The following is a 21126-nucleotide window of genomic DNA, read 5'->3' as shown; positions in this document are numbered from 1 at the left end:
CACCAGCGTGGATTAACCTTCTGGAGTAGCTTTCTTCCTGAAGCTGAACACCTTGACCGGGTCCTGTGTTAAAGGGGCCTGACTGGTACCCTGCTGCCCGTGAGCTCTGCACCACCAGCGCGGGTCCCGGAGCAGCCGGGCGGGGGGGGGGGGGGTCCCATTCCAAGGTTATCCTGATAGGTGGGGGGCTGGCTATCCGGGGCGCACCCGGCCCAACTCTGAGCAAGGCGAGTCTGTCCGCACCATCGCCCCTTTAAGACGGGGTCTCGCAACCCCCCCCCCCCGCCCACGCGGAGCCCCCAAGGGTCGCGGGGATGGAGGTGGGAGAGACGCGGCGCAGCTGTTCTCCGGGCCGGGCGGGCAGTGTCGTGGGCGGGGCCGGCGCTGCGCGGACCCGGGGGATCCTGGGCTGGGACCGGCCAGGGGCGGGGTCTGCCCGGCCCGGCGAGGTTCCCGCGGCCGGGGTGTGTGTGGGTGTGGGGGGGTGCTGAGGTGGGGGGGAGCGAGGCGAGGGCGGGGCGGTACTGGGGACGGGGCCAGGGGAGCGATCGAGGGCAAGGCGGGAGGAGGGGGGAGTACTGGGGCCGGGGCCGGGCCTGGGGGTGGGAGATTGGGGAGGACGATTCAGGGGCGGGGCGGCACAGGGGCAGGGGCGGGGGGGGGGGGGGGGGTTCAGTACTGGGGACAGAGCCAGGCCAGGGCCGGGGCCCGGGTCGGGGGCGATGGGGGGGGCGATGGGGGCGGGGCCGAGGTCAGTACTGGGGACAGACCCAGGCCAGGGCGGGGGCCGGGGTCGGGGGCGATGGGGGAGGGAGATCGGGGGCGGGGCCGGGGGCAGTCCGGGGGACGGAGCCGGGCCGGCGCTGGGGCCGGGATCGGGGCGATAGGGGGGGAGGGGGGTGATCGAGGGCGGGGCCCGGGGCGCTGGGGGCGGGGCCGGGATCGGGGGCGGGGCCGGGGCGCTGGGGGCGGGGCCTGGCGCCGTGCTGGGGCTGGAGCCGGGCCGGCGCTGGGGCCGGGGCCGGGGGCGATGGGGGGGGGGGGGCGACCGGGGGCGGGGCCGGGATCGGGGGCGGGGCCCGGGGCGCTGGGGGCGGGGCCGGGGTGATCGGGGGCGGGGCCGGGCGCCGTGCTGGGGACGGAGCCGGGCCGGCGCTGGGGCCGGGGCCAGAGGCGATCGCGGGGCGATCGGGGGCGGGGCCGGGGCCGGGGGCGATGGGGGGGGGGGGCGATCGGGGGCGGGGCCGGGGCCGGGGGCGATGGGGGGGGCGATCGGGGGCGGGGCCGGGGCCGGGGGCGATCGGGGGGGGGGGGGGGGGCGATCGGAGGCGGGGCCCGGGCCGGGGCCGCCCTCGCGAGCCCAGCCCCGGCCCACTCTGGCGGCGGAGGCGGCGGCGGGCGGCCAGGGTACCATGGGCTTCTGCTCGGGCCGCTGCACGCTCCTGGCGCTCTGCGCCCTGCAGCTGGTGAGTGCGGCTGCTCCGCCGGCCCGCCGGGGCGCGCCGACCGCGGACCCTCCCCGGGACGACGGCGGCCCGGACCCGCCGCGGTGCGGGGCCAGCTTCTCGGCCGCCCGCTGCGGCTGCGTGCGCGCGGGGCTGAGTGCGCGGCGCCGGGAGGCCCGGACAGGTGCGGGGCGGGACCGCAGGGGCCCCGTGGAACCAACTCCTTCGGGCGGGGCCCCCTCGGCGGGCCGCCCAGGGTCTGCCCCAGGGGCACCACGGGGGCCCGCGGCTGCGCGGGGTCCACGCGCGTCCGAAGGCGCGCGGAGCTAAAGGGGCAGCAAAGTTCCCCGTGCGAGACTGGACACGAGGCTGAGGGAGTGGGAGCGACTGTGAGTTGGCGGGAGCGCTGTCCACCCCGCCGGCCCCGATCCCTGTGGACTCACTAGCAAGGTGCCGGCCGGGTCCCTCGTGCCCAGGGGCGCGCCTGTGGCCCCTGGGTGCAGAGCCTTGGTAGAGAAGTCCTGAGAGGCCTGGCATGTGGGCTCTCCGGTGCCCTTGGAGAGAGGGGCTGAACAAAGGTCTCTGGGCAGCCTCCTTCGCTTGGATGCTAACGGCCTTGGGTCTCCCATCTTAAAAAGGAAATGCTGTTTTGTTGTCTCCCGGCTGGGTGTGTGTGGGGGCTCATCTGGACTCGGTGCCTTCTGAAGCTGGAGGCCGGTGGAGGAAAGGCTATTTCTAAGAAGTTTTAAGGAGAAAACAACTTGAGTGTAGCTGGCGGTGCAGCTTGTGCCACCCGGTGGATTACAGGCAGCTCAGGCCTTGTGCTGTATCTCCAGGAATGAGAGGGTCGCTAGGAAGGGTGTGGGACAGGAGGGGGGTGTTCTCTAGGTCCTTGCCGGGCACTTGGGCTGAGGAGACCCGGAGCCCTTAAGCCTTGGAGCAGGCTTTGCTGGAGAGGGTTCCTGGAGAGGGCAGGGCAGTCCGGTGGGATAACTGGAGAGGGCAGGGCAGTCCTGCGGGATGAGCCCAGCTGTCCCGAGAGTTGGAGTCCGGTCACTACAGGGTAGATGGTATGGCTTCATTAGGGGCACTGACTTCTGTTTCAATGTATGGAACTTGGTGATGATGTATCTGGGGTTGACAAGTGGCTGGGGTGAGAGACAGGAGAAATGGGGTTCCAGTCCTATGTGCAGGGTGGGGGATGTGGTCTTGGGGTGCAGAGAGTCCCATGGGGTGTTACAGCCAGCTGTTTTCTGCCATGGACATATGTCTCTGGGGCCGACTTGGGAAATGTGGCTACAGCTGAGAAGGAAAGGCATCTTTGCTGAAGGGCAGCTGGGCTTCCCTGGACAGGAGTTTCTGCCAAGATCAGTCTCTCATCCAGGCAAGCTTTAGGCAGACCTTGTTCCTGGCTGTGTCCATCAGGGCCACAGCTGAAATGCAGCAGGGAGTTGTCAAAGGCCTTTTGTCCTGGCCTGGTGGCCGTTGGGGACTGTCCCTGCTCCTCTGCTGCTGGGAGGGACAGGTCCATCGCCACCCACTACTTTGGTCTTTGCTGGGAGCTCTGAGGCTCCCCCCACCCTTTTTTTTTTTTTTTTTTTTTTTGGACAATCATGAGAATTTTGTTACCAAGCTACAAGGACAAAAGGCCCAAGCAGCTTTGGAGAACAGTATGAACTCGGCAGGCACTGAGCCAGCTGATGCTAAGACCAATTCCCAGACCTCATTCTGCTCTCAGAATGAGATCGAGGAGCCAGGGCTGCAAAGGATTTAGGGCTGGGTCCTGTAGGGCCACCGGGGCCTCCTGAACATGGATGGCCACAGGACCATCAAGAGTCTCAGGCTGCCCTGGCTCAGGGGTGAGCCCTGCCCCCAACCCATCCATCCCTGCCACAAGATCTCCATTTCCAAGGCGGCCTGCTGCTGCTCCTCAGCCTGGGCTTCGGGGCCTCCTCATTGACCGTCTCCCACCATTCCTCTCCAGGTGGGGCTCAAGGAGGGCACACATCCCTACCCATTGGTTGGTGTCCTCTGGGCAGGAAGCTGAGAGACAGCTGGGCCAGTGCCCGGCACAGGTGGATGCACCTCCGCCTGGATCACCTGGTTCTGGATGGCCTGTGCAAGGTGGCATGCCCGCTGCCTGTGTGGGCCTGGAGGGAGGGCTGCCTTTGCCGGAGATGGGGACTCTCCAGGGCTGGGGAGGAAGGGGAGAGGGGTGGAGGCCAGCGAGGGGCTTGGACGGGGCCCCTAGGACGTTGCATGGCCCCCGGAGAGGGCTGTGCGGGTGGGCTTCAGTCATTCCACAGTAGTTCTAGCACTGCCAAGCACCCGTTGTCCCCCCACCCAGAGCTCATGGAGCCCCAGTGAGCCGGCATTCCAGGCCAGGGGCACAGCCCAGCCGGAGGAGGAGCAGGTTCTGGAGGAATTCCACAGAACACAGAAATAATCTTTCCCTTAAAAAAAAAGTTATAAAAACACCCATGTGACAACAAGTCTGGGGACAGCAGGGCCCCTCGGGCCTCGGGTGCTGCCAGCCTGTCTTTCCCACCTTCCGCCCTGCTTGTGCACACATATGGACACACGCATGGGCACACACCCCTGCACACTCTCGAGCATGTGCTCATGCAGACACGGGTTCCATGTGCAGCCCAGACAAGTGCCCATGCTCTTCTGAAGCCACAGGACAAGTGGCCCCAGGCTGGGTCCTCCTGAGGCCGGTCTGTCGGGCCAGTCCCCAGGGCCTGGTTCCATGACTGGCAGGCGAGCTGTCCTCGGGGAATGGAGGCCTAGCCCTGGTGGCGGTGCAGCCCCAGATCTGGCAGCAACAGGAGTGGCTGAACATGTCCACGTCTGCCTGGCCCGTGGGGACACACTCTCCAAGGGCGGGGAGTGGGGTTGGGACAGGACTCTGGTCCGGGCTGTTGGGGTCATGGCAGGGAGGTGGGAGGAAAGACCAGGCCTCCTCAGCAGTCCCAGGCAGCACAAGGAAGAGACGCTGGGGGGGGGGGGACTCACTGAGGACAGAGCCTGCAGGGCTCCCGGGCACCCAGGCAACAGCTCATTCTTCCGCGAGGTCTTGCTGGGAAGTTGCACGGTGAGAATGCCACAGTACCTGTGTCACTGTGCGCTCGCTTCCCGGTCGCTCACTGTCTCCGCAGGTGACATTTCTCTGAATCATTTCAGAAGTTGACCTTCTTTCCATGAACGCTCTGGGAAACACTCCTGTGTGGTTCTCTCCTGTAGCCCCAGAGACTCAACATGGTGTCCTCCATGCAGGCCTCCGTCTGGGCATCTGTGAGAAGGCACCTAGTGAACCCCTTGTGCCCTTGTGTCCCCCCTCCTTGGCCTGGTCAGTCATCCTGGCAGGAACAGGAAGCTGAGCCAAGCAGCCACCTGACCAGATGACCCTCGGCCCTGAGGATGGCTCTGGGAGGAACTGCCCCAGCTGCCACAGTTCAGTGGTTCACCCTCCACGCAGGGACGGCTCTCCCAGGACACCAGGGCCTGTCCTTAGTGACAGGAACGCGGTTCACGGAGACCCTCCATCCACCAATGGGCATAAGATGCAGAACAGCCACTCTCTGGGACCAACAAATGGGTGTGGACCCTTAGTGCTGGGGGGGTAACAGGTATGGGCCCTGGGTGACAGTGGTGGGGTGGGAATGGCCTTAGTGATGGGTGGGGTGGTGGGTGTGGGCAGTCTGTTGTAGGTAGGGATGTCAGGGAAGACTAATGCTCAGGACAGGTCCGGGTGCTAGTGGACCTTCTGCCCCTGCCTCCCACCTAGCAGTCCTCACCACAGCTGTCTCCCAAAGAAAAAGTGTGAGACCCTGGGCCACCCACAGCCGACAAGGCAGCCCCCACGACTTGCCCATAGCAGCTATGTCTTATGGGCCTGTGGAGGCTCCAGGATGAGGCCCAGAGCAGTGAGGAGGGCAGAGGAAGGCCAAGAGCTCTGGTTGGGGTCAGGGCTTATAACCAGCTGGCCCAGGGTGGGACCGAGCCACAAAGCCTATCCTGCCATGTGGGGGCTGGAGGCTACTCCTTACCGGGCTGCCTCCCCCAGGGCATCTAGCATGGGGAAGCCCCCCTCCGAATGTATGCTGGGGTGAATGTAGCATCTGGGGTGAGGGCGAGGTCCTGAGCTCAGCCCCAGGCTGCTGTGCCCTCCGCACGCTGTCTCCCAGGATGTGGCTGGGCCTCTCCAGGCCTTCTCAGACTTGCCTTCCTTTCCTGACCACAGCAGCTCTGGCTTCCCCGGAAGTGCTGGCATGTGGTGGGTTTGGCCGACACCTGCACATGGGATGGGGCCCAGCAGTGGAGGGTGGAGGGGTGGGTCGCGAATGGATGGATGGATGAAGGGATGAAGGGATGAATGCTCTAGAGTCTCTACTGCTCAGTCAGCTGGTTTCCCCCCAAGAAATGGGATTTTCTCCAGGAATGGCTGGATGTCATTCATTCTCTCCTGTTGGTCACTTCTGCCGGCCTGAAGGGCTAGTGTCCAGAGCTGGGGGTCTCATGAGTGTCCACATGCCAGGGCGAGAGCCATCTTGCCTCCTGCTATCCCCAGAGCAACCACGGAGCTGGCCAACAGGAGATGCTTCCCCGGGAGTCCGTGAGGCTTCAGGGCTGCCGTGACCAGCACCCTTTACCCGAGTGGCTTTGGGAACCATGCCTCCTATTTGTTGAGTCCCCTCACACGGTGTCTCTGTTCTTTAGATGGCAGAGTGGAGCGCAAGAGGTGAGGAGGGGGCGACCAAGGGAAGAAACCCCCAGTGGTGGTGGGGGAGCCGGGTAGACTTGGAAGGTCTTGTCTGCAGAATCTCAGAGCTTGCTTGATGACAATGACTGGGTCAGAGCTGGTGGCCCATCTCATACAGCTCTTCAAATACACTCGGGAGGCGCGTGGAAGAGAGGCAGACCCTGGGGGCCCACCTCTCACGAGCGACTCCTCCTAGGTCACTGCCCTGGAGAGGCAGGTGTTTGACTTCCTGGGCTACCAGTGGGCGCCTATCCTGGCGAACTTCATCCACATCGTCATGGTCATCTTGGGGCTCTTCGGCACCATCCAGTACCGGACGCGCTACATAGTGGTGGTGAGTCCCCCGTGCTGCTTGGGGAGGGAGGTGGGCCGGGGGGAGGGGGGGCTCCAGCAATGCTGCTTCTGTTGTCCAAGAGGCCACGTGGACACACAGAAGTGCTGGCCACCTCCTCGGCTCAGACTTTCCCCGCCTGGAATTCCAACTTGGACCACGCAGCCTTTTTTCTCTTTCTAAAAAGTATTACAAGGCTGGGGATATGGCCTAGTGGCAAGAGAGCTTGCCTCGTATACATGAGGCCCTGGGTTCAATTCCCCAGCACCACATATACAGAAAACGGCCAGAAGTGGCACTGTGGCTCAAGTGGCAGAGTGCTAGCCTTGAGCAAAAGGAAGCCAGGGACAGTGCTCAGGCCCTGAGTTCAAGGCCCAGGACTGGCCGAAAAAAAAAAAAAACAACTAAAAAGTATTACAGAGGTGACACACAGAGCAGTTACAGTTTCGTGTTGCTTTTTCAACGCCTGCTTCCGGGAGGAGCTGTGTGCCTCCAGTGCCCAGGCACTCGGCATATTCACTGCTTCAGCAGCCCGAGGGGTGAGGGGTGTGGTCTCCACCTTATAGACAGGGCGCCCAGCACCTGCCCGGTGTCCTGTGGTGATGGAGATGCCAGCCCACGCTGGGCACTTGTGATGCACGGCCATGCTGTGTCTGCGTCTTCCTTGCAGAGGGCTTGCAAGAGGATGTGTTTGATTATCGTGGGGCACTGCCTCTGCTGAGGCCACGCAGCCCTGCCCCAGCAGCCCTGGTCTGTCCTTCCTTCCTCCCGGCCTCCCTCCCTCCCGACCTGTGGCCCTCCTTCCATCCTTCCTCCCCTCCCCCTCAGCAGGATCTCACTGTGTAGCCCAGGCCAGCCTGCACTTCCTAGTGCCGGGATTGCGGGCATACACTACCTAGTGCACCATGTCCTGGGCACCAGGTCAGTAGAGGTGTGGATAGGCTGCATGGACTCTTATCACCTGTGCAGAGTGGGCTTTACCAAGCTAAGCACCACAGGGCCGTCAGTCTTGGGGTGCTCATGGGCCCTTCTCCAGGGGACTGTGCCCCACACTACTAGGCTCAACTTGTGTTCCTGCCGCCTTCCCTCTCCCTAGTATATTGTGTGGGCAGCTGTCTGGATCACCTGGAATGTCTTCATCATCTGCTTCTACCTGGAAGTGGGCGGCCTGTCAAAGGTACGTAGGATGGAGGTGGGCCTCCATGGGGATGCTGACCGGTTTTCCATGCGACACTTGGCGTGACTGCTCATTGCTGGGCATCTTCCCACGGGGCAGGGGCTTGCTCAGGTCACAGCTTTGTGCTTGGCACCGGGACTATCTTGGTTGTCTCCGGTGCCTCGGTAGAGGGAGATAGCCCTGTGCGGGTGGCTGAGGCCTCCAGCTGGGAGCACACCAGGAGGGTTTTCTGTAAGAAAGGGGCATGGGAACCTAGGCAGGTCTGCGAGGAGTCGGGGAGCCGGGGCTGAGGGCCAGAGGCAGAGGCCAGCCTGGCAGAGGCAGTAAGGGGGGCTCACAGGGCTGCGCAGAGCTGGAGTGCAGGCCAAGCAGACCTAGCCCTCCTGTGGCCAAGCGGAGCCTTCTACCCTGGGCAGCTGTAGTACGTGCTTGAGCAAACCGCAGGCAGATGCAACCTTGGTCCCCTGCAGTAGAGGAACCCAGCGGCCCTGTTGGAGAGCCTGCGTTGACTGGGGCTGTCCCGGCACCTCGCATGTGGCTCCAGGCCTCAGGGGGGAGTTGGACTCCGGACTGCTCTGTTTTGGCCCAGGCACAGGTGGGCCTGTGGGGCCCCTGGGGCCTCAGTGGCCGCAGTCAGAGACTGGCACGAGGCCAACTGCTTGAGGAGGGAGGAGTGGAGGGTTTGAGCCCCAGAAGTAAGTCCTGGCGCCTTCTTGTAGGAGGGGATGCAAGGCCCAGGGGCCAAGGGCTGTGGCTTCCCGCAGAGTAGCAGCTTCGTGTGCATTTGCTGCTCCTGTTCCCACAGGGGCGGGGACTGGCCGCCTGGTGGTGGTGCTAACCTGCTCTTCCCCTTGTCCTCAGGACAGTGAGCTCCTCACCTTCAACCTGTCCCCGCAGCGCTCCTGGTGGCTCGAGCATGGGCTGGGCTGTGCGCGCAAGGTGGAGATCACAGCCGGCTTCCGGGTCCTGCACGACCAGGCCCTGGCGTCTGGTGGCCTCTGTGCCCTAGAGCACAGCTATGTGGAGGCTCTGCACAGTGGCCTGCAGATCCTGGGGGCAGTGAGTATGGAGCCAGAACGAGCTGGGGGGCCGGGGGGAGCGGGTGCTGGGGAATCATCCAGGCTCAGGCCCTTCCTTAGGCTCAGAGAGACTAGCCTTCTTTTCTTCTGGACAATGGCCTCCTTGTCCTCCCAAGAGGCTAAGGGACTGCCAGCGGGCTCCCAGGGACCCCCCCCCCCCCACACACACACCAAGGACTCAGAACCAGCCATAACCACAGCCTCGGATGCTGTGGAACAAGAAGGGGCTGGGGACACTCAGCAGGGCTGTGTGCAGGAAGGAGAGACACAGGCTAGGCCAGGCCAGGCTGCTCAGTGGGTCTGGCTGGCACCCTGTTCATTCTTCGTGAGATTCAGGCCTCCTTCTCCCAGAGTCTCAGGGAGCACCCCCGCGTTCTCATCTCCCCAGGAAGAGCAGACGGGAGGGGAAGAGGCTGATGGGCAGGTCCTGAGCGTGGGACTTGCGTGTGCTGAAGCCTGTTCTGTAGGGTGATCACGTCCTCTGGGCTCAGGCCAGGCGCTGGGTTTAGGACAACCCTAACCCAGTTGACCTTGGTCCCGCTGCCCCGCGGAGCCTGTGTTTCCGGCCCTGGGCGAGGCCGTGGGCACACAGGTCCACGCTCCCACCTCGGTGGGCTCTGCCCCTGAGGACGGAACCACATGCCCCTTCCCAGGCCGCCCGAGGCCCCTTCCCAGCGCTGTGTCCTGCTTGCTGGGTGAGTGCAAGCACTGCTCGGACCCCAGCCCCCGGCTTAGCCCTCAGGGAGGAGGAGCACCCATCCCCAGGCCGACACGGCCCACACACGTGCCTGCCTGTCCCCACCACTGCCCCTGAGCCCACGCAGCGCACAGACACCAGCGGCCTCTCCAGAGCCTCAGCCCGGACCCACTGAGCCGCGGCCGCTCGTCCGCATCTGACCTGGCCAGGGCTTCCCTGGCCCCGGACGGAGAAGTCAGAACCCGACTGCGTTAGTCTCTCAAGCACGGCTGGCGGCTGTGGACAGGGGCCGCAAGAGCGCCTGAGCTATGGTGATGCCACCTCCCCCGGGCTCCCTGGCCTTCCCAGAGTGCACTGCAGCGTCAGCACCCGGTCGCCTGGCTGCCTCTGATCTCCTGTGTGTATCCTGACTTGGTCGGAGCTCCGTCCGGCAAAGCAGAGACCGTGTCTTGGGGCCAGGCTGTCCCCCGGTTAGGGGAGGGGCTATAGGTAGTGTTGGTGCTGTTGGAGGTCCACAGGGTGTCACGCTCTCCCGGGGCTCACGACAGCACCAGGGCCCGAAGGGGTGAGGGCGGGCCAGGAGGCAGCCCTCCCGAGAGGCGAGGGGGGCACACGCCTGCTTCTGCTCCCCGTCTGGGTGGCCACACTGCCCGCCAGTGGGCCCGCGTGTGGAGCACCGGGTGAGCGCACAGGCTGTGTGCTCATCGTCCCCGAGGGGCCTCGGGGCCCCACCCCTCCCTAGGCCGCCTCTCGGCCTTCCACATTCCGTAGAAGAGTCTGCCTCCGCTTCCCGGGTGCAGCGGGGGCTGGTGCCACTCCGCGGCTCTGCCTTGGGACTCGGGCCAGCTTGGCCACCTTTCCTGCCCATGTCTTCCTGCTGACCGGGGCGGGGATCCCATCTGCAACTTGGGGTCTCAGGAGGCAGCGTAGATCAGTTCTCCCGTTCGAGAGGCGGGGTCTTGGTGGTCGGGGCCGCCTGGGGTCGCCCACACACTCGCTTTGACGGCACTGCAGCAAGCTCTCCTGCTTGGTGTCTTTCAGCTCCTGGGCTTCGTCTACGGCTGCTACGTGGTCAGCGTGTTTACGGAAGAAGAAGACAGCTGTGAGTGACAGCTCTGAGTCTTGACCCCTTCTGGGGCAGGGCCTGGGTCCCTCTCATGGCTGTTCCCATGCTTCGCTCCCCGCCTCAGGTCCAGAGACTTGAGAAGAGATGAGGTCCAGGGTGCAACCGCCTCCCTCCCAGACCTAAGGGCTCTGTCTGATGGAGCCAGGCCCACTTCAGACCCCACAACTGCCCTAGGAGGAAGGACCGAGCCCTGGGGCACAGGTCACGCTGCCCGTTGGTCAGAGGTGCCCACCTCAGGCCTCAGCACTAGGCAGCCCCCTGCAGCCCTCTCCTTCCCTTCCCTTGAGCCTTTTACAACACGATGTGGCAGTGCTTTGGAGACCCCATGGGGCCTCTGACCCTGAGAGGTCTCACCAGAAGAGCCTGCAGAGAAGGAGCAAAGGGTGATGGGCAGGGTCTGACACCCACGGCCCACAGCTCCTGTGGAGAAGACCTTCCCCGGCATCAGAATCCAAGCGCAGAACCAGTTTGTCCCTGGGAGTTGGGCCATGGGGCCAGCAGCCCACACATCTAACTCAAACTAGGGCTTGGTTTCTGGGGCCAGCGGTGTTCCTGCAGCCGTGTCTAGTTCCTAGGAACCATTATCAGATAGCAGCAGGGGAGGAAGCCCAAGGAGCCCCACTTGCTGACTGCATTGAGACCCCCAAGATTCAGGGCTCTGCCCAGAAAGCCCAGCCATCACCAGCGAGGCAGTGGGCTCAGGGTGAACACTACCTGTGAGGTGATGGAGTGAGCCAGAGAGCCTGGCATGGGCACGGTCCTGCCAACCCTGTCTAGGGCCAGCTTCCTTCCTGCCTGACCACTGCCCACGCAGGTCTTCTGGCCAGCTGGCTGGGCACTGCTCCTCCCCAAGGCCTTTGGTCACCTCTGTGATACTGCAGGAAACGCGTCCTTGGCTTGCTTTTCATTCTCTCATCTTTTCCATCATTTGGGTTTTATTTTGGGTCTTGGTTTCTTTCAGTTGATTTCATTGGTGGATTTGATCCTTTCCCTCTGTACCATGTCAATGAAAAGCCGTCCAGCCTCTTGTCCAAGCAGGTGCATTTGTAAGTATGGCCTACTGAGCCTGCTCCACAGCTGGCCTGGCCGGTCAGCCGGGCGCTCGCAGGAGGAGGCTCCTCTCCTTCCAGGGCCTCAGCATCCACCCACCCACCCTTCACGCACCCCCTCCCTTCCCGAGACCAGCTTCACACCCTTCTGAGTTAGGTGCCCAGCACAGCACCTCTAGGACTTCCTGCCTCAGAGCCCAGCAGTGACGGACGGTGGGAGCCTGGTCCTGAGGTGGCTGATAGGGTACGGGTGCCGGAGGCAGGAGGCAAGGAGGAAAGGGACACGCAGCCGTTTCCCGGGAAACCTGGGGCATCCGCTCCATCTTTAGAGAGTCAGACAACGATGACTGCCTACTGCTCTACAGACCTCAGGCTTGGGCCTGCCCCCTCCACCAAGCAGCCGCTGCACCCCACTGCCCAGATGAGCTCTGAGGTCCAGGACGCTGAGGCAGCTCTTGACTGCCCTCTTGAGTCTGAAAGTGAAGGCCCATTGTGGTCCAGGGACATCAGAGGAGTAGGAGTCCGGCTCCCGGGACAGATAAGGAAATGGAGGCCTCCGGTGGGGCTGGGCCTCATGCAGGCCCCTGGCCGGGAAGTCACCAGGCTTGATGACTGGGGCACATGCAGCCCGAGATACGCCTGGATGCTGGGTTGTATCTGGTCTTGGTGAGCTGGGCTGAGGGTATAGGCCTGGGGGGTTCCCAGCTAGCAGGAGCCTCGATAGGCAGAAGGACCCAAATGTAAGTCCTCGTTCCCAGCGCCATAGCCCAAACTACTGAGAGACCTGTGGCCAGAGCCACCGTGGGAGACATGGCCTTTCCTGCCCTGGGCACTTCCCCTGGCTTCCCACAGTTCTGTTTGTGCATTTTGTGGCACCTACATTTCAAGCTGCCCATGGGGAGGGCGAGGGGAGGCAGGCAGATCCTCCTGCCCCTCCCTTCTCTGACCCCCTTCTCCCCCGCAGGCCTGCCTAAGTGAAGAGGCCCTGAGCCTGTTCCTGTGACGTGGCCTCAGCCAGGAGGCAGTAAGGTGGCCCCCGGCCACTGAAGACAGACTCCTGTCCACCCAGTGTCTACCCAGGCTCACCAGGGACCTTGGCCTGGGTGCCAGTGTAGGGCTGAGTGACCGTGAAAGAGTTTGTAATGTCTGCTTTCTGAAAAAAAACAACAACAACAGAAAAGACAAAAGAAAACCGACCAGAAAACTGCATCCCCAGGTTCCTTGCTGGGATTTCATCTCCATCACAGCCTGGATGGCTTCTGAGGAGCCCTTCTCCACTGCCCTGCCCTGGGGCAGCTGGACCTGCAGGCTGAGCCCCGGCTGCCAGGGGTACAGAGCTCATGGCGGGGTAGCAGTACGGGAAATGGAACCCTACAGGGAAGTCCATGTAAGCCACTATGCCCCTTGAGCTGCGAGCTTCAACAACTCTGAATAAATACTTCTTGCTGCCTTCCCTGCAGCTCATCTCAGGTGACACCCCTCACACGCCCCGGAACTGAGGCTCCCCACGCATGCTAGGGCCATGCACAGAGCAAGCGTCCTCCTATGACAAGGGATGGCACTACTCAGAAAGAGGGGCAGAGCCCTGAAGAATCCTCAAGTACCGACAACTAGGTAAATGAAAAGGACCCTGCCCTCTGACTCACCCATTCCCAGGACACAGGGGCTTAAAGGATCATTAGAAGTAGGGCCTGTTAGGGAGGTGCCCAAGACTAGTCCCTGCCGAAAATCCATAGAGTCTTGAAGAGATAGGACAAGGATGGACTGAGCTCCACCGGGAGGGGGCATATTTTATTTATCTTCAGAAAATATCCCAAAACTACAGTAAAATCACTCTCTGCACCAAGGGGGTGTGTGTGGATCCTCCATCCCGAGCTTCAGTCCAGGAATGAAGGCTGGCCAGTGGTAGGTTCTGGTCACTCAGCATCCTTCGCAGACCCACTGTGGGCTGGGGATAGGCAGAGGCAAGCCTGGCACCCGCTCGGTGGCACGGTGCCCGCTCGATGCAAAGGAAGTGTCAGTACACAGCCCCCGCTGGGTTTGTCAGCCCGGCCAGGGGCCTCCGACCCCAGGGAAGCCCTGACCCCAGGGAAGCCCAGCCACTCTGGTCTGTCAGAATGCTCAGACATGTCCTGGGAGCACACTGGGATATCTGGGGCCCAGCCCTCCCTGCTTTCATTACTCTTAAAGCCAACCTCCCTGGGCCTGGTCAAATTCCTGGACTTTACTCCACAGGGCAGGAAGTGCCATCCTAGGCCCCAGGGCGGGGCAGGGAGTGCCGGTCCATGACCCAGTGCTGGAACTAGGAATCCAGGGAGTGGGGGAGGGAGGAAAGCTGCCCTGAGCTTCCCAGCCCTGCTGCTTGTCTCAGCACTGGGGCTGACTTGGGCGGCCCCGTGGAAGGGCTGCGGGGAGCAGCCCTGAACGCTCACCTGGCCTAGGACAGGAAGGTGCGCACACAGCTGCTGACGGGGGCCCTGCAGAGGGGGCACTGCTGCAGGCTGGGGGCACAGTCAGCACAGGCCAGGTGGCCACAAGGAACGAAAACAACAGACACAGCGCGGTCCAGGCACACCTTGCACAGCCTCTCTTCCTGCAGTCGCCGCAGCTGCTCTTCCGCATCCCGGACTCCTGGGGGCTCAAGAACCCACCGGCACCTTAGGACCTAGAATGGGGTGGGCTGGGACACGGGCCCACCCCATCTATGCGTGACCAAAGGGAGCGGTCTACAAGTGGCCGCTGCCCACCCCACTTGCCCAGGATGGAGGAGGGCAGCTGAACCTGGCCCCGGCCCCCGGGCGGGTCCCCGGCTGCACCTGGCTCCCTGGTTTCAGCAGGTTCTCTAACACATTCAGGCTGGATCTGTCCTCTGGGCACGAGAAGCTCGGGGTCTCTTTGGACAGGACCTGTGGGCAGTTAGGAATGGACTTGAGCCCGGGCCCCTGAGGGGAGAGGGGGCCCAGCTCAGAGACAGGCCTGGTAGCCAGGAAGATCTGGTGTTGCCCGGAGAGCAGCCAGGCTGACTCTGGAGTGCCTGAAATGGTAGGTCTAAGGCCAGAGGCTGGAGTGGGCACCAAGGAAACTGTCCCTCTTCCAGGGCTTTCTGCACATGTTCATTAGGTAGTGGCCACAGATGCTGCACGCTGGGCACTGTGGGCACGAAGAGGAGCAGGTGGGAGGCAGGAAGTGTCCGGAGGGGTGGAGATATCTCTAGCCCCTGCAGCCTCGTTCCCATTTTCTTCCTAGAGCAGGTCAGCCACTGGCTACAGGGAGGACCTGCTGGACACATGTGGTACTCAGTACACGCTGAGCACACTGCCTCTGTGCTGACCACTCTCGGTGGAGAGGGAAGGGCAGAGGTTCAGGTCATGGAGAGAGGCCTGTGGCCTGCCAGGGAACTCCATCAACACTTAGTGGAGTGTAAGCTCCACAGCGTCAGTGAAAGTCAGACCCCCCCCCCTTTGCCTGGGAGAGCCGCATTCTTACAGCCTCTGCCAGTTACCAGGGAGGACAGAGAACTTGACCACTACGGTCACTGTGGACAGGAAGCGTCCCACAGACCCACGCAATCCCAAACGGAGCGGGGGCTGTTGTTGCCCCCATCCCAGAACCAGACTCGAGGGAACGTAGCCACGGGGTTGGCAAATTTAGATGAGATCTGAACACAGGACCCCAAAGGCCTCCGGAGACTCACAGAACCGTTGAAAGCCATTTCCCCCATAGATTCCTTGTTGACTCTGCTTACGATGGCAGCTTTCGGAAGCCATGGCCAGTGGGGGCCCAGCAGAGGCAGCCCCTTGCAGGGGATGTTGTGGCTTTGCCTGAGCCCCGTACCTGGGCACAGCCCTCAGTTTCTCAGCTGTTCAGCGAGTGGGGACACCCCTGGCCTGGGCCACAGCACAGGTTTCAGGTGCCAAGGAAGCAGAACGCTCCAGGCCAGTCTCTCACCTGAGGGTGCTACAGGGGCCGTAGCTTCTGGATCTTCCCATCGGTCCTGGTAGGAGAACATGTGTGCTTAAGAAAAGGAAGGGTGGGTCACTACCCACCTGAGCCCTGACCAACGGTACACAGTGCCCCTCCCCAAGGTCACGATCTAGGGCGCACAATGCCTTTCCCAAGGTCATGACAGTGCACATGATGGCCCTTCTCAAGGTGACTCCCAGCCTGGCCACTGACGGAGGGACTTACCCAGGAGCTGAGCACAGGGGCACAGGCCTCCTGGACGCTGTGGATGAAGCCCCTCCCCTTGGACCAGAGCAGGAACCGGCATCTGGAGACCAGACCCAAAGTTTCAGGCCGAGGCTGGGCCATCAGAGACCCACCAAGGTCAAGCCCAGCAAGCCTCTGTGACTGGCTCTCACCTTCTGCTCCCTGGGCTCTACTATGCCCAGAGCAGCAGTGGGGCCCCCTGGGAAGGCAGCAGTGCCTCCCTGCTCCCCCGTGTAGCAGGTTAGCCCCCCCCCCCCCAAGGCAGCAGTAAGGCCTCCTGGGAAGGCTGTTTTAGAGACTGGATCTGTGCACGCAGGAGGGGGGAGGGAGGGAGAGAGGGAGCTCTGTGTGCAGAGTAGGACTGCTTCCTGCCCCAGACCTTAGGAGACCCTAGGACTAGGGGCAGTCAGGAAGCTGGGCCAGTCCTGGCCTTGGCTGGACAGTCCTCCGGGCCCTTCCGCAGCCCCTTGGCCAAGCCTGCAGTGCCATGGCACTCACCTGGGGAACCACTTGGCATGCTCAGTCCAGGGGTCGTCTCCGCGCTCCCAGCTCTGCAGTCCTCCATCACAGAAGAAGCACCTCACCTTGTCCTGCTGGCCTGGGTGTGGTAGAGACGCTGGCCCCAGCCCTGTACGCGGCCAGGAGCCCCAAGTCACCTGTTCCCGCCACCCCCGGAGTGCCCCTCTGCAGCCAGGAGCGCTCGGCAGCAGGGCTGGGGGCCCAGGTGGTCCCTCCTGCCCGGAAGTTGGCAGGAAGGGATGGCCAGCCCAGGGCTTGGTGTGTGATATCACGGGCACCTCATTATTTTGTGGGTACATGCTTATGTCTAAGGCAAATGAAAACAGAGCCTGGGCCACATGCCAGGAGGGTCGAACGTTCAGGAAAGACTGAGCTGGCATTCACATTGTTTAGAGTGTGTGGTGGGGGAGGGCCTGGAACATCTGTAGTCCAGGAACTTGGGGACCACTTTCACCCTCACATCAGTGCCCCACCAAGGAAGACTCCTAGTGGGAAGGGAGACAGCCCTTCTGGTGCCAATCTGGCACTGGACTTAGTTTGAGAGGGTCACACCTCCCTAGCTCTGTCCCCTCACGCTTCCTACTGTGAGCAGCTGTGAGCCACAAAACCTTTGCAGAGACCCGATGAGTGTAGCAGGGTTGTCCAGCATCAGACAGGGTGTACAGAACCCTGCACCTGCCCAGTCACACCGACCACAGAGCCCCTTCTTAGGGTGGCTCCTGACTGTCCAGCTGCTGGCCCTCCTTACCCGAAGGTCAGCCTGGCCTCTTACCAGAGAGCTCCCAGGAGCGCGAGGACTGACTCCCCAGGCCCCACTGGTGACAATGACAGGGCTGTACCCAACTCCCCCCTGCCAAGCAGGTCTTAGGCCTTTTCTTGCACCAGGAAGGGATGGACACACAGCCTCTAGCCACCATGGGCAAGGAACAGCCAAACCAAGACCAGAATGGTCATTCCAATGGCCATGCCTACATCTGGGTGTGGGTGCCAGCATGCGTGGGAGGACGAGGGAGCAGCCGTGAGCTGAGTAGCACCTAGGTCATTTAGGCAAGCCTCTGTTCACATAGACAACATGCTGATTTTGTTCCCAAACCTCTCTTACTCTGGGGACGGGGCCTAGTCAGCTCTGCCGCGATGGTGCTCGGGGCCCAGGCAGCAGCGGGGACTCCTGGGCAGCATGGTCCTGCAGGGTCCCCACCAGTCAGCAAACCCCACACGTCAAGATCACACGAGGGCCAGAGGAAGCCCCTACCCCATCTGCCCAGGTTTTCAGGTGACCCTGGGAGGGAAGGTGCTGGAACACAGCCAGGAGAGGGCTGCAGGAGCATAGACCCTTCTGTGGGAAGGGTGGGCAAGGCTCCCGGGACGAAGGTTGAAGAGCGCCCAGCCCACCCCAGGAGGAGCCAGGGCTCACCGGTGTGGAAGAAGCCGGCGGCAGCCAGCAGCTCAGGCTGAACCCCAGCGGTTGGTGGCCAGTCACAGAAGGAGGCCAGGCGCAGCTCCTCGGAGCTCATCTCCGGGAAGGCAGGCTCTCTGGGTGAGGCAGCCCTGGTCCTCTCCTCCTCCTCCTCTTCCTCCTCTGTCACAGGGCGCAGCTGGCCCAGGATCTGCCCATCCACACAGTCCTGGCTCCGTGGTCCTGTGCAGTGCTGACTGCACAGATGGTGGGGGCCCTGGCTCTCCTGCCTGGGACTGGCTGCCCCGGGGCTCCGCACTGGCCCACAGCACTGGCACTCAGCCCTGCCCTTGGGCCCCATGGGGAGAATACGAGCTCTGACCAGGTCCGGGACAGAGAATGAGACCCGTCCTGGAATGTGTCCAGGGACCGCAGGGCTCCTGATCCTGGGGTTCTTCCTGGGAGTAGTCGTGGCCCCTGCTCTTACTGGCCAGCAAATGGGGCAGGCGGTACCCTGCCATCAGCTGCCCGGGTGCGGGAGTGTCAGGGGCCTACCACTTTCTGGAAGGGGTCAGTGGCAGCCAGGTCATGTGCTCTGTAGTGGGGTGTGTCATGGGGCCTCTGGCAGGGTCACAGCAAGGGCAGTGGTGGGGACACAGGCCCCACTCCATTACAGGAACAGGAGTGTAGCGTCTCTTGGAACAAGAGGAGGAACGGAAGAAGCGTGTCCTTCCCAGAGCATCCCCTTGGGCTGGTGCTGGCCCTCGTGTGATCTTGACGACCTTGGGCAGCAGCCAATGCTACCGCTCAGCTCCAGGCCCAGATCAGGTGCCAAGTGCAGCTCTTGGAAGTAGGTCATGGACTCTCAGAGGACAGAGGGGTCTTGCGGTCAGTCCACAGGAGGCAAGGAGGATGCCCCCTGCACAGGGATGCACAGGGATGCCACTGGCCACGCGGGGCCTAGTACTGCTCAGGGACCACCCCACTTCAACGTGGGGAGACACACTGGTGGGGATGGTCTGCAACTCCAACCACGGGCACCTGCTACATCAGGCCTGTTCTGCTTGTGTCCAGTGGGACCTGCTACCGTAGCCCTCTGTGGAGACTCCTAGTAGATGCAGCCCCAGCCTTGGTGTACTCCTGCTGCAGGGACAGTCTTGGGTCAGGAGCCCACACGTGTGGGCAACCTGGCCCTAGGGCTGGGACACACCTGAGGTACCTATCAGGCTTGCTCCAGGCCTACGTCCAAGCTGCTCTCTGATGCGTCCTGTCAGACGGGCTTTGCCCCAGGCCTGGTCCTGGGACCCACCCTCAGGTGGGGCCTCCAGTGCCCCAGACCCGTGACTAGGGAGTAGGGAGGAGAAACACGAGCTCCTAGCTTTGGATGTCTCCTAGGGACTTCCATTCCCACACCCAGGGGAGCCCAGAGGGTCCTGAGGCCAGCCCTGCTGGCTGCAGCTCAGGGCCCCAGCCTTCAGCTGAGGAATCCAGGTGATCGTTGGCTCCGTTTCCAGCAGGGGTACCGGGGAGCTGTGGAGAAGAAAGCAGGAGCTCACCCCAAGTCCACAAGAACAGAGCTCAAGGGTTAAAAGGAGCTCTGAAACCCGAGTTGCAGGCTCAACAGCAGCATTACCTTTACCTAGAGGCCTGCGGGGCACGCAGAACCTCCTGAACTTCAGGTCTTCTGGCCTATGGGTTGGACTGGCGCGCTTGCCTCCGTTTATGGAGGACCAGCCTTGAACCACATGGCTTGGGGGATGAGCTGGGCTACGACAACAGCCCTTAGCCACACGTAACTGGTTGAATTTCACGGAAGAGAAAGTGCGGCCCCTCAACTTCAACTGCTATGTAGCTGCATGTGGCTACTGGCTATGGTATAAGACATTATGAAATGCCAACCAGGCTGCCATCCACACTGCTGCAGCAAGCAGCAAGGGAAACTGAGGCAAGGCAGTGGGGAGCTAGAGTTCCCCCTGCTGGATACACAGAGATGACAGCACCGCACCGGGATAGAGAGTACGAGGCCCGAGTTCAAACTCCAGTGCTGTCAAAAACAGAACAAAACACCCACAAAGAATGAGGAGAGAACAAACTGCCATTGTTTTAAGTCAGTTTTGTGTTCTTTTTTTTTGGGGGGGGGGCAGTTGTGAGGCTTGAACTCGGGGCCTGGACTCTGTCTCTTGCTCAAGGCTAGCACTCTACCACTGAGCCACAGCGCCATTTCTGGGTTTGAGTGTGTGTGTGTGTGTGTGTGTGTGTGTGTGTGTGTGCTGGGGAGCGCCGTGTGTGGAGTGGGCCGTGGGGGGGTGCCGTGGCCGTGGGAAGGGGGCGCCGTGTGTGGAGTGGGCCGTGGGAAGGGGAGCGCCGTGTGTGGAGTGGGCCGTGGCCGTGGGAGGGGGCGCCGTGTGTGGAGTGGGCTGGGGAAGGGGGGCGCCGTGTGTGGAGTGGGCCGTGGGAGGGGGCGCCGTGTGTGGAGTGGGCCGTGGGGGGGCTGTGATGGGAAGCGCAGTGTGGGGGGGGCCGTGGCCGTGGGAAGGGGGCGCCGTGTGTGGAGTGGGCCGTGGGGAGGGGGCGCCGTGTGTGGAGGGGCCGTGGGGAGGGGGTGCCGTGGGGGGGCTGTGATGGGAAGCGCAGTGTGGGGGGGCCGTGGCCGTGGGAAGGGGGCGCCGTGGCCGTGGGAAGGGGGTGCCGTGGCCGTGGGAAGGGGGCGCCGTGTGTGGAGTGGGCCGTGGGGAGGGGGTGCCGTGGGGGGGGCTGTGATGGGAAGCGCAGTGTGGGGGGGCCGGGCCGTGGGAAGGGGGCGCCGTGGCCGTGGGAAGGGGGTGCCGTGGCCGTGGGAAGGGGGTGCCGTGGCCGTGGGAAGGGGGCGCCGTGGCCGTGGGAAGGGGGTGCCGTGGCCGTGGGAAGGGGGTGCCGTGGCCGTGGGAAGGGGGCGCCGTGTGTGGAGTGGGCCGTGGGGAGGGGGTGCCGTGGGGGGGGCTGTGATGGGAAGCGCAGTGTGGGGGGGCCGTGGCCGTGGGAAGGGGGCGCCGGGGGCGCGGTCAGGGAGGCGGCCCCGGCGGGCTCTCCGCGGTGTCCTCCCCGCCCGACGCCGGCCTGGCCCGGGGCAGCTCCTCGCAGACCCACGCGGTCGGGAGGAGCTCGCGCTGGGTCTGCTCGTGGCCGTGCGCCGAGGTCCCGCGGGCTCGCGGTCCTCGCGGGGCCCCGGGCGTCCTCGGCGGGACCCAGCCGCGCGCGCCTCCCCCTTCCCGCGCGGCCCACGTGGCTTCCCGGCTCGCCCCGCCCCTCCGCGGGAGGACGCGCCGGGCGGCACTGCGCAGGCGCGGTGGCGGCGGC

At 63.3% G+C, this 21126-nt stretch overlaps 2 protein-coding genes across 2 annotated transcripts; one reads left to right on the top strand and one right to left on the bottom strand.

The window, feature by feature from the left end:
- The first annotated feature begins 1388 nt into the window (after window positions 1-1388).
- Nkain4 (sodium/potassium transporting ATPase interacting 4) lies at window positions 1389-13046 on the top strand. Its single transcript, XM_048349718.1, has 7 exons — window positions 1389-1466; window positions 6404-6541; window positions 7635-7715; window positions 8577-8774; window positions 10533-10593; window positions 11579-11663; window positions 12631-13046. Exons 1-7 carry the CDS (start codon window positions 1413-1415, stop codon window positions 12638-12640), a joined length of 627 nt encoding a protein of 208 aa, XP_048205675.1. The 5' UTR covers window positions 1389-1412; the 3' UTR covers window positions 12641-13046.
- A 1057-nt stretch (window positions 13047-14103) lies between these two features.
- Birc7 (baculoviral IAP repeat containing 7) lies at window positions 14104-18151 on the bottom strand. The gene is made up of 6 exons (XM_048349440.1): window positions 17809-18151; window positions 16374-16473; window positions 15855-15936; window positions 15615-15660; window positions 14483-14572; window positions 14104-14297 (listed from the first exon to the last, which is right to left on the bottom strand). The coding sequence occupies exons 1-6, from the start codon at window positions 18149-18151 to the stop codon at window positions 14104-14106; spliced, it is 855 nt and encodes a 284-aa protein (XP_048205397.1).
- Window positions 18152-21126: the final 2975 nt, after the last annotated feature.

This window comes from Perognathus longimembris, chromosome 6, assembly GCF_023159225.1.
Source record: "Perognathus longimembris pacificus isolate PPM17 chromosome 6, ASM2315922v1, whole genome shotgun sequence".
NCBI lineage: Eukaryota > Metazoa > Chordata > Mammalia > Rodentia > Heteromyidae > Perognathus > Perognathus longimembris.
This window is presented reverse-complemented; position numbering and strand designations above follow the sequence as displayed.

What these genes read in the sequence shown, in the direction of transcription:
- Birc7 (XM_048349440.1), bottom strand. Translation starts at nt 18,151, where the DNA reads ATGGGGCCCAAGGGCAGGGCTGAGTGCCAGTGCTGTGGGCCAGTGCGG. An exon ending in CATGCCAAGTGGTTCCCCAG is followed by an intron (nt 15,937 to 16,373) that starts GTGAGTGCCATG and finishes TCTGGTCTCCAG; the next exon opens with ATGCCGGTTCCTGCTCTGGT. An exon ending in CCCCTGTGCTCAGCTCCTGG is followed by an intron (nt 15,661 to 15,854) that starts GTAAGTCCCTCC and finishes TTCTCCTACCAG; the next exon opens with GACCGATGGGAAGATCCAGA.
- Nkain4 (XM_048349718.1), top strand. Translation starts at nt 1,413, where the DNA reads ATGGGCTTCTGCTCGGGCCGCTGCACGCTCCTGGCGCTCTGCGCCCTG. An exon ending in CGCTCTGCGCCCTGCAGCTG is followed by an intron (nt 1,467 to 6,403) that starts GTGAGTGCGGCT and finishes GACTCCTCCTAG; the next exon opens with GTCACTGCCCTGGAGAGGCA. An exon ending in GCCTGCAGATCCTGGGGGCA is followed by an intron (nt 8,775 to 10,532) that starts GTGAGTATGGAG and finishes GGTGTCTTTCAG; the next exon opens with CTCCTGGGCTTCGTCTACGG.